Source organism: Peromyscus maniculatus, chromosome 6, assembly GCF_049852395.1.
Source record: "Peromyscus maniculatus bairdii isolate BWxNUB_F1_BW_parent chromosome 6, HU_Pman_BW_mat_3.1, whole genome shotgun sequence".
NCBI lineage: Eukaryota > Metazoa > Chordata > Mammalia > Rodentia > Cricetidae > Peromyscus > Peromyscus maniculatus.
Genome location: NC_134857.1, coordinates 134,851,597 through 134,863,913, shown reverse-complemented (window position 1 = coordinate 134,863,913; position 12,317 = coordinate 134,851,597). Strand labels below are relative to the sequence as shown.

Sequence of the window (12,317 nt, the reverse complement as noted above, 5' to 3'; positions counted from 1 at the left end):
TCTATCTACCCTATATTAGTGAGTCTCAAGTTTTATATCTAATTTACCTTTTATCATAACCAAGGAAAACTATAATTATAACTATCTAGTCCAGGGAGCAGCATGTAATGGCACACAGGTAAAGCCATGACAACATATAGATTAACAGAAATGGGCTGAGTTTAAATGTAAGAGCTAGTCAGTGGTAGTCCTACAAAGCAATCTTACAACTTGTCAGAATTGTATTGAACTCTCTTTCCTTCTTTTGGGATCCAAGAACCCCCTTGGCTGGTCCCAGGCTTCAGAATTTTTTCCTCAGGGCATGAGATTCCTGAGTAAGTTTCTTGGGGTCCAGTGCTTTAAGGGTATGGTAGACAAAGGGAATGGCATCAGAGTCTCTCTGTAACACCTCATCCCTTCTAGAGAGGAGGCAAAGGCTGTCAGGGAGCAGAGGGAATTGGTGCTTAAAGAAAGCAACTGTGTAGCCCATTGGTCCGTAACCTGCTGACAAAGAACAGTCTCTGCTGCTGCTTCCAGGCCAGAGGCAAATTCTTATCAAATTTTAGTGTTTCCAAAAATAAGCAGGCCAGAGAACGGTCACAGCCATGCTGAGTTTAAAATTAGATATATTTTTAAAAAATGAAAGAGTGGGGGCTAGAGAGACAGTTCGGTGGCTAAGAGTGCTTCCTGCTCTGTCAGAGGACCAGAATCTAGATCCCGGCACCTACATCAGGCAGCCTGCAACTTTCTGTAACTCCAGCTACAAGGTATCCAACAAATTGTTGGCCTCTATGGGCACACATGAACACACACACACACACACACACACACACACACACACGCACGCACGCACGCACGCACGCACGCACGCACATGCACACGTACCACAGACCACACAGGCAAATAAATAAAACAAATCTTTAAAATTATAAATATAACAAACATATTGGAAGGTAAATATTTAGCATTTTTTTTCTACAAATTTCTACACAAGTGATGAGCCAGCTAGAAAAGTCTATGCCATTGTCCATTTGTGTTCAATGAGGAAGGAAACAGTATCTCACACAGTGCACAAATCTGCTGGATGGCATGGCCTTAACAGGACATAGAGTGATAGATCCTGGTGATCAGGCTAATGGAAAAAATTCCCTTCATATCAAGGAGCTGTTTGCTTTAATTTTCTCTATAATTACCTTAATTTGCTGTACACCTGGTCATGAAATAGCATTTAAAAATGGGCAAAAGAGCTAAAATGGAAGCACCTATTCAAAAATAGTATATTTCAAATGCATAGGAGGAAAGGACTATACACAGGACTGTGGTCCGTGTGCATAGGAAGAGGAGAGGACTGTACACAGGACTGTGGTCTGTGCACATAGGAGGAGGAGAGGACTGTACACAGGACTGTGGTCCGTACACATGAAGACAGAGGGTCAGAAACAATGAGACATGTCTGCCTGTGCCAGCACAGCAAAATCAAGATGAGCACAAGAAACATTTTCTTCCTTAAAATACGTCTCAGCTCAGAGCCCCTGGAGTGTGGTCTATTGGGAACTTCTTCCAGGATGGCAGGCACTTGTCATTCTCTCTCATTCTTCACACAAACTGCTTGAAAGGAAGGCTTTCACTGAGAGGGAGGTGTCCTTCTCCTGACACACAGAAAGTCATGGATATGGGGAGAATAGTGCCTGTGTTGCAGGACTCTTACTGACAAGAGCATCTTCTAGATGGACTTGGCTGTTACAAGACACCTTCAGGGTCTGAGCTCCAAGGATCCTATTATGTGAATCTTGGAGTTCAACCAGACAAGGTTGTTTCTAGCCTAGGATTATAGATCATTCGATGGGAGTAGGAATTAACTCATGTGCTGGCTCATCTTATGTCAACTTGACATACAAACTAGAGTTATCTGAAAGGAAGTTAAACTGAGAAAACTGCCTCCATAAGATCCAGCTATAAGGCATTTTCTTAATCAGTGATTGATGGGAGAGGGCCCAGCCTATTGTGAGTGGTTCCATCCCTGGCCTGGTGGTCCTGGGTTCTATAAGAAAGCAGGCTGAGCAAGCCAAGAGTAGCAAGCCAGTAAGCAGCACCTCTCCATGGCCTCTGCATCAGCTCCTGACTCCAGGTTTCTGCCCTGTTTGAGTTCCTGTCCTGACTTCCTTCAGTGATGTGAGGTGAGTAAGGCCAACTAGTAGCCACAAAATAAAATAAAAAGGGTGATATAAGGTGGGTAAGGCTGAAAGCACTGGGCCACACCTCAAGCAAACAAAGAGCCATGACATGAGCAGAGAGCACTCTGGCCAGAGGAAACCTGACCCATAAAATCCAAACTGGATGTTGAGGATGTGTAGCCCCAGAACCAACCTAGAAATGCCACAGTCGCTAGGAGCAGATGTAGCTGGAGTTTTCCTGCCTTGCCCACAGTCAGGACAAATCTCTGTCACCCGCTCAGACCCAACCAAGTAAACACAGAGACTTATATTGCTTACAAACTGTATGGCCATGGCAGGCTTCTTGCTAACTGTTCTTATAGCTTAAATTAATCCATTTCCATAAATCTATACCTTGCCACGTGGCTCGTGGCTTAACGGCATCTTCACATGCTGCTTGTCCTGGCCGCGGCTGGCAGTGACTCTTTCTGCCTTCCTGTTCTTTCTTTTCTCCTCTCTGTTAGTCCCACCTATACTTCCTGCCTGGCCACTGGCCAATCAGTGTTTTATTTATTGAACAATCAGAGAAATTTGACATATAGACCATCCCACAGCAAGCAGTGCCTTTCACAACTCCACATATATAAACCTCAGTCCTTTAATAAATGAGAGCTTGTCCCTGGACCAGAGACAGCAGGACCCCAGCTAGGAGCCAGCAACAATGATGGACAACAATATAGAAGTATAAAGCAAATAAACCCTTTCCTCCCCAACTTTCTTTTTAATCACAACGTTGCCTTACAGCAATCGAAACCCTAAATAAGACACTCCCAAACAGGGGCAATGAAAGGATCTGGAAAACAAGCTTGTTTAGTCACGTTGGTCAGGACTTCAGGGGCACTCTCCCCTAGCAGAAAAGATAAAGCACCTTACGCAAAGAGAGTTCACTGGACAGGTAACACTGATTAATGAACCAGGCTTGTGGGATCCCATATGGCTCTATCCTCCCTACTATGGATTTAATTTTTTAGCCAGGTTGACACCAGGGTCAAAGGAGACCTGCTGGTCACATTGGCAAATGTGACAATGTTGAGAGGGTTAGGAAACATTCAAAGGCAAGAACCTAGAATATCTTGGAAAAGGAAATAATACACATGTCTAACAAGAATAAAATTGAAAGGAATGACATACTGTTCTTCCCAGAGCTGTGGAAACAACAGTATGGACTGGGGGCACGGCCTCCAGATCACTGTGTTAGTGCTAGAACAAGCCCAGAGGCAGCTACAGTGTGAGGAGGCTCACTTGTGGCAGAACGAAAGATCTGACTGCCCCTACTCTGAGATGACCAAACAAAAGAGGACCCAACTGAACTCTCAGTCTTTAAAGAAGAATGAAAACTGCCACTTGCATTATGGTGGGGAGTCTTCGGAATGCTGAAGAAGTTGAAATTCTATATTATGAAGAGCATTTGAAGGAACCAGGAATTTTTACCAAGAGTTTGAGAGAATTATCATGAGTCCAAGGGCTATTTTCAAAGATCCTAAGGACCACCAGTCAGCAACGAGATTAGTCCATTTATCAGATATCAAATCATGCTCCATCTTACAAAATGGATGTGTTCTTACAAAAGTGTGTATGATGGTTGCTGGTGTCAGCTTGATAGGATCTAAAGTCACTTGGGAAATGGATGTCTGGGCATGTCTCTGTGGGATTGTCTTGATCACCTCGATTGTGTTAATTGATATGGGAAAAACCCATTTTAATTGTGGATGAAACCATTCCCTGGACTGAGATCCTAGAAGGCATAAAGTGGAGAGAGTGAGCCGAGCAGAGTGCATTGTTGCATGAATCTGCTGTGGGATGGTTTGTATGTCAAATTACTCTGACTGGTCAATAAATAAAACACTGATTGGCCAGTGGCTGGGCAGGAAGTATAGGTGGGACTAACAGAGAGGAGAAAAGAGAGAACAGGAAGGCAGAGGGAGTCACTGCCAGCCGCCACCATGACAAGAAGCATGTGAAGACACCGGTAAGCCATGAGCCACGTGGCAAGGTATAGATTTATGGAAATGGATTAATTTAAGCTATAAGAACAGTTAGCAAGAAGCCTGCCATGGCCATAGAGTTTTTAAGCAATGTAAGTCTCTATGTTTACTTGGTTGGGTCTGAGCGGCTGTGGGACTGGCAGGTGACAAAGATTTGTCCTGACTGTGGGCAAGGCAGGAAAACTCTAGCTACACGAATCCTAAATGGTCTTATAATAAAAACCTAGAGCTAGATAACAGGTTGACAGCTGAGAGATCAGAGACACAGAGCAAGCCACAGACACCACCTCTTACCTCATCAACTTCTCAGCCATAAAGAAGTTCCTGTCTCCTCCTGCCTTATAGTCCTTTCTCTGCCCAGCCATAACACCTCCTGTCTCAGTCTCCCTAGTGCTGGAATTAAAGGTGCATGATTACAAGTGCTGGAGTTAAAGGTGTGTGCCACCACTGCCTAGCTCTGCTTCTCTTGTAGCCCAGCATGGCCTTGAACTCACAGAGATCCAGACAGATCTCTGCCTCTGCCTCTCAAGTGCTAAGATTAAAGGTGTGTGCCACCACTACCTGATGTCTATGGCTAACTCTGTGGCTGGCTCTGTCCTCTGATCTTCAGGCAAGCTTTATTTCCTAGATTACAAACAATATATCACCACAATGCATTATTACTGTTTCCTGATTCTGGGTGCAATCTCACAACTGCTTTAAGCTCATGCTGCCCAAATTCCCCAAGATGGACTATACTTTGAACTGTGAGCTACAACAAAAACTTCCTCCCTTAAGTTGCTTTTGGCAGAGTATTTTATCACAATAACAGAAGAGGAAACTAAGTGTGTAAACCCATGTAATATCACGGGAGAAGATTTAGCTACACCTGAAAAAAGTGCTACCATGAATCTTATCACTACAGTGAAGAACGTGGTGAATCTTTGGGTCATCAAATAATAATCATCTAAATAACATTTTATAAATTTAATTTGGGCTTACTATGTTTTGGGGAAGATGGAAGTAAGGATAATACCAGCTAGCAAAATAGAAAGGATCAAAAAGTAGATCAAGCTAAGCAGATCTTATCACCAGAGGTTGAAGCAAATGTAGATGAATGAAATTCAACTAGAAGAAGCCCTCAAATAGAAAGTTCTGGTACAGGTGCCTGGTAGAGTGAGTAAACAAAGCCTTTTATGCTTTCTCCATCCAGCTCATGTCTCCTGCCTCAAGTAACAGCAGTGGTTCTCTGTCGCCTTCCTCTTCTTCTGATTGCCTGGTGGGCCGGGGAGGGCCTGGCCGGAGCCACGTGGCAGCTTTAAGGAGCCGGTTTGAGTTGGAATATGCCCTAAATGCAAGGTCCTATGCTGCTTGGTCCCAAAGGTAAGTGACATTGTCATCAAGCGTCTTACTGTGAATCCAGATTTCAATTCCTGATCAAGAAAGTCACCTGGATGATGGCTGTCTAGAGGAGCCTGAATGGCCCTCTGGAAAACATTGAAGGAGAGTTTTGATTTCATTTTCCTTACATGGTGAAAACAAACTTAAACTTTAATCCTTCTTTAGTTCAGGTTCTTCTGTAAAGTATCAGTAATAGCAGTGAGCTCTGGAATCAAGGAACATATCTGTTGTAAAGTGATCAAGTATTCTAAATTACTGAATTATTTTGGGGTGGTCTTGTGGAACTCAAGGAAGGACTCCCATGTATGAACCTGGAAACAGTCTTGGTTGTGGAGCATCAGACATCCAGAGTCAAACAAACCTTCACGGCTCTGCAATTCCATTCCTGGGATATACCCCACAAAAGTGGAAACAGATGTTCAAACAAACCTTGTACACAAATGTTTATAGCCACCTTGTTCACAGTAACCAAAGATTGGAAGCAACTCAAGTGTCCGCCAAAGATGGAGAGACAACCTGTTGGGAGGCACCATGCAGTATAGCATTATTCAGCCATAAAAACAAATTAATATGGATAAACCTTGAAAACATATCTACAGAGTCCCTGTTTGTTTTGGTTTTGGTTTTGGTTTTGGTTTTTCGAGACAGGGATGCTCTGTGTAGCTTTGCGCCTTTCCTGGGACTCACTTGGTAGCCCAAGCTGGCCTCGAACTCACAGAGATCCACCTGCCTCTGCCTCCCGAGTACTGGGATTAAAGGCGTGTGCCACCACCGCCCAGCCAGAGTCCCTGTTTTATATGACCTCCCTAATATGAGGATCCAAATAGAATAGATTTGTGAATAACTTAGACACACACACACACATACACACACACACACACACACACACACACACACACACACACACACACACTTTTTGATTACTGAATGGCTTCAGTAGCTGGGTATGGTTCCTTACAGACATGCAGGTGGGAAATCTGATACTAGAGAGTATCATGATTGGGTTCTGGTCCTCTATAAAGAACATCACTTTTCCGGACTCTAGACTCCACCCCCAGATCTGGTTCACCTTAATTACCTCCTCAGAGACCCTATTTTCAGAACAGGCACGTGAGATATTGGAGCTTCAGCATATAAATTTGAGGAAAGAAATTATCTATTATATATCAATAAGTAAATCTATGAAAAAAGCAAAAATCGAAAATAGATTGATGTTGGCAAGAATCGACAGGAGAGAGAAGTTTGGAGGGACTTATTAATGGGTATGAGTTCTGTTTTAGACAATGAAATTTGAGAGTTATAGGTGCCCTTTATACAAACAGTATTAGCCGGGCAGTGGTGGCACACACCTTTAATCCCAGCACTCGGGAGGCAGAGGCAGGTGGATCTCTGTGAGTTCAAGGTCAGCCTGGACTACAGAGTGAGTTCTAGGAAAGGCATAAAGCTACACAGAGAAACCCTGTCTCAAAAAACAAAAAACAAACAAAAAAAAACCAGTATTAGCGTAGTAAATACCACTGAAATTCTCATTTTAAAATTGTTAATTTTAGGTTATCTAAACTTCATCAGAGGAAACACACTGAGCAGTATTCCTCTTGGTGACCTCCCCTGTTCACATGGCTCAGTTCCCTATAGGCAGGTGTCTTGACTTTGAGCCTCACTGTGGATTCAAGGAGAGCTATGTTAGTCATCTTTTGCTTTAAGATGTCTATGCAACTATCCATCTCAAAATTCAGGACCAACAGCCATACCTAGACATTTCTAGCTCAGATGCCCATAGGGTGGTTCTGGGTGAACTTGGCAGTGGACTCAATTATAACAAAATCTGCTCTGTGAGTTGTGAGTCTCAGCCTCCTCAGATGCACATAAGAACATAGTAATGTAGCTAGAGTTTTCCTGCCTTGCCCACAGTCAGGACAAATCTTTGTCACCCGCCAGTCCCACAGCCGCTCAGACCCAACCAAGTAAACACAGAGACTTATATTGCTTACAAACTGTATGGCCATGGCAGGCTTCTTGCTAACTGTTCTTTTATCTTAAATTAATCCATTTCCATAAATCTATACCTTGCCACGTGGCTGGTGGCTTACCGGCATCTTTACATGCTGCTGGTCATGGCGGCGGCTGCAGTGTCTCTCTGCCTCAGCCTTCTGCTTCCCAGAATTCTCCTCTCTCCTTGTCCCACCTACTTCCTGCCTGGCCACTGGCCAATCAGTGTTTTATTTATTTACCAATCAGAGCAATTTGACATATAGACCATCCCACAGCATAGTAACTGTGCCATGCTCTCCTCACAAGCAAAAGCAGGAGCTTCGTATGCATGCTTCAAGCCTTTGCTCATGTTTTAGCCTCTGGCATCAGCTAATCACTGAACACAGTCCTGGTGTCAAGGAGACAGATGCATTTAACCACCATCAGAGAGAACTATAGTCACAGGCTGAAGGACACAGATCCAGAATGCTGTTACCTACTAGATATGAAAATAATGTTACCGAGAAAGTCAGCATTTACTGCATGGTCACCAGTGAGAAGGAATGTGTCTGGCTCTTGGTGAATGGAGCATCTATTATTGGTCTAACTAAGCACATGAGGGAGAACAATGGGTGAAGTCAGAGTTCATTCATATGAGCAAGGTTGGCAGAGCCCATGCTCTGAATTAGAACCAAAAAAGCAGAAGTTGTGAAGCTGATGGAAACCCTGGAACCCAGAACTTGCCTCCAGAAATGAAAGATCTGAGGACCTCTCTCCTACAGAAGCCAAGAGCTTCTGGACATGGACCCAGTTACATGTCCACTCACTGCACTGTTCTACCACTGAGAAAGGTCTCCACAGCCCCGAGGTGGCAAAGGGTTCGGGGGAACTTGCAAGGGTCTTACACTGCCTGCAAACTGCTATTGGTGCCTTTTTAGATGTGCCTGTATTCCTGGTCTAAAGAAGGAGTTTCAGAAACAGCTATAACGATATGCACAGCTGAATCATGACAGCTCTAATTTAAAGAATGTCCTGGAATTAAGTATGAGCAATTTTGATGGGTAACCAGGCATATCCAATACTGTTTGTTGCTGGATTTCCATCTTCAGTACAGTTTCATAAGGACCCACATTAGATTGGGTTGAGACACATCGCCATCTTACAGTTGTGTCTCTGTTTCATATTCCTCATTTGTAGTTTTTTCAAGCAATCCTCTGAGCAGTCCGGTCGTGATATTTCTGCAACAGTCCCATGAGAATCGTCCAGTAGAGGCAGAAGTTCGGAGGCTGAGCTGCAGAATCAAGGAGGGGCACTGCTAGAGCAGTGAGTGCTTGGCAGACACAAGCAAACCCATTCACAGAATTCAGATCTGTCACTGCAGATGAGTCAGAATTTGTCGCTCAGAGTGTGACACAGAGTGGGATGCACAGCAGCACACAGGGTGAGGAGACAGGCCACTAGCCCAGGCTGCTGCTTTGAGCAGCTCCCTCGAGTGTTCTCCACAGCTTCTTTACCTCTTTCTTCCCTCTGTGGTGGTGGACTCTGTTCTGGCTTTTATTTTCCCTCCCTGAACATCTTAGTTCCCCCATTTGCAGCATCGATGAACTGAAGGTTAGTTTATTTATTGTCCCACCCCTAGAAAGCAAAGTGAATTATTTGAAGCCCATGATATAAATATCCTAGTGACGCATTTAGTGAAAATATGCAAGGAGTCAAGAGAAGAATCGTGTGTTTTTTATGCATTACTACACCCAACTATCTTGCAGTTTGACTGACATGAGGACATTATGTAACAAATATTTGTATAGCAGATAAAGAATGAAAATGGGATAAATTGGCTCAATATATGGTGATTGCTATGAATTTAGAGTGGAATCGGCTGTTTCTTCATCATTCTATTTAAATATCTGCCGTCATGAAACCCCTGTGAAGTGCTGGACACTGTTTTAAATACTTTGAATAGCCATGCAATTAAGTTTTCAGAGGCAGACCTTTCAGTTTTTGCAGATGAAGAAACTGGGGAATGTATAAGCAACTCTCCTGAGTGAATGGAAAACAAGCAGGAGGCTGAGCTGGATTCCCACAAGGGCCTTCACTGTGCTTTCTAAATTCCCCTGGCGCAGGAGGCAGTGGGTTCCAGAAGCTCGTTATGTTTTGCCAATGCTTGCGTTTTCTGGACTTCTCCCAGTTTGTTCTGGAAGTTGATCCAGGAATGGATTCAGGACTCCCTGCAAGTCTGCTTTTCCAGCTTTTTGTGGTGAAGGCAGAGGAAGGAAGGTGGGTAGCCAGTCAGCTCTCGAAGTGAAAGAGCCCAAGGAGGCCGGAATTGACGGACTCGGGCCAGCAGGGCCCCGGGGTCAGCTGACTACAGTGGTTCTCAACTTTGCCGGTTAGAATCATCTGTGACACTCACAAAGGACCAGTGCCTAGGGCCAATTAAAGCCCATCATGGAGACAGCTAGGCTCCAGAAAACCCTGAAGATTCTGGGTAGCCCCTACACAGCCAAGCAGGTGAAGCTCAAAGAGAGAGGTGTGGTGCTAACCTTGGGTCTCTGTGGGGAGGAGATGTAACTGCTGCCACAAATGGGCGAGGACACTTTGCCAACACCACATTTGACCAAGACGGCCTTCTCTAAAGGATGATTGAGTCCTTGTGCCGTGTAAGTCTCAGACCTGGGCTTCCTACCAAGCCCAATTACACAGGAAACTATAATGTATGTTGTGTGTGTCGCTGAGGTTCTGGAAAATGTGTACAACTTGGTGTGTGGTCCCCACTACTGTATAGACCTGGGCCTCTCAACAACGTATTTAACCGGTGTATTTACATACACTCCTAGTTCTGACGCGAATTGCCAATCGATTGGAATTTGGTAACTCTTGGTTTAGGGTAGGTTTCCACTGTTTGCATGCATGCTTGTTTCTAGTTGTTGTTATCATCTTATCCTGAGTAAAACAAATTTCAAGGTGAAAAGTCACGTCAGGTATTTCCTCCATGAAAAATAGGAAATTGCTAATTCTGATGGAAATCGCTAATTCTGACCAAAATCACAAATCAACTAAAATCTGAGATTAAGGAAGCCATTCTTGAAGTTCTGCCTCTTTTTAAATATTTTGTGTCCAGATATATTTAGAAACCCGACATGTGGCACTTGCTCCTCCCACGGGGTCTGAAATCTCCCATATTGTGCATGGATTACATCATGTTAAATTTAGAAATGACAAAGTGATGAACAACCTTTCAGATGCGAAAACCAATTAGTGTTTGTGTGGGGCTGAGCTCCGAGAATAGTACTGCGACACAGTTAGCTGTCCAGGGGAAGACACTGGGGACCCAGAATTCAAAGCTCTATAACAGACACCCTTGGGATTAATCTCTCACACTACAAAAGAGCCCATCCAAGGACTCCTCTAAATAGCTTTCCTAGTGTGCTGAGAAAATATTTCAACTTATACAATGTGAATATAATGTATAAAAGTCTCTTCACATACAATTTTCCTAGCATGCTGGAATTGTGCAATATGATAGCTCTATGAAATGAACACATGGGTCAGGTCTTCCACTCTGTAGCCCCCTGCCCCCCTGCCCCAATTATCCCCTTGCCTCCTAATCATGTCTTCACCCCAACCGTTTTTCCTTGTCAACTCTCAGTTAATTTCAGCTTCCTCCCCAAGGTAGTTTTAAATGGCCCTACATCTTCCTTGTCTCTGCTCACGTGTGACGTTTACCTGGTTCCTGGTTCCAGTCCCCCAGCCCAGCCCCTCTCTCTCACACACAGTGTTGGGCCCCTCAGTCCATACTTACAGCCTTAACCTCTCCCAACATTTTGATGTCTTCAGCGTCTCTCCTGCCCCACCTTCCACACCCCTCTCACCTCCTGCGCCTCCTCATGCAGAGCTCTGGAACCGGCAGTGATTCTCCATCGCCTCCAACAGTGGGTGGAGCTCCATCCGGGACACTAATGTCATTAGCTAACTTGTTTTCATTCGGTATCCCAGTGGTTCTAAACTGAGTGGTCTCATTCTCCTCTTCTTGTTAACACTCTAGTTTGCAAAAATTGTGTGAAGCATTTATTATAGTCTTAATGACTAAAGGTGCTACTGGCTAGGGCCAAAATGTTGGAATTTGGGGTCATCCTATAAACTTCAAAATGACCCTTCAGCCGGGCAGTGGTGGCTCACACCTTTAATCCCAGCACTCAGGAGGCAGAGCTAGGCAGATCCCTATGAGTTTGAGGCCAGCCTGGTCTACAGAGTGAGATCCAGGACAGGCACCAAAACTACCGGAGAAACTCTGTCTTGAAAAACAAACAAAAATGACCCTTCATAAAATTTCCTGAATAAACACACTATAGACATCCTATAATAGACCCTACATCCCATAGATATATCATGCTTAATCTGTCAGCCAGTCCCCCCAGACTAATTGATTTTTAACCTTGCCCACTATTATGTCTTATTCCCCACTAGTTCATTCAATTTCTCCGGCAAGGCTCTACCTCCTAAAGGTTCCACAATCTTCTCAAACAACACCACCATCTGTGGACCACATGTTCAAATATGTGAGCCTTTGGGGGTGGGGATGCACTTCCCATTCAATCAACAATAGCTTCCTATTAAGACAATAATTGCCACTTACCTCATGTGATGTGAGAGGGGAAACTGCCGTATTCATATCATGGGACTTTTTAAAAAAACAAATTGCCTTGCACTGAAATGGCTAAGAAAAGTTTTGTTGACGAGACAGGAAAAACAGGCTGGAAGCCTGAGAGAATGGTTGATTATAAATTTG

The 12,317-nt window shown here is 44.1% G+C and overlaps 1 protein-coding gene across 9 annotated transcripts in view; it reads left to right on the top strand.

Annotated features, from left to right (window-relative positions):
- Window positions 1-12,317, top strand: part of Tnni3k (TNNI3 interacting kinase) — a 263,899-nt gene that overhangs the window by 216,169 nt on the left and 35,413 nt on the right. For 6 of the 9 annotated variants that reach the window (XM_042280190.2, XM_076575282.1, XM_006974909.3 and 3 more), the window contains one exon: window positions 5,370-5,539. In XM_042280190.2, the coding sequence (XP_042136124.1) occupies window positions 5,370-5,539 (170 nt within the window). Of the gene's footprint in view, window positions 1-5,369; window positions 5,540-8,725; window positions 9,423-12,317 lie in introns of those variants that run through there. The other 3 variants (XR_013052441.1, XM_042280189.2, XM_076575284.1) reach the window with 3 other exon arrangements.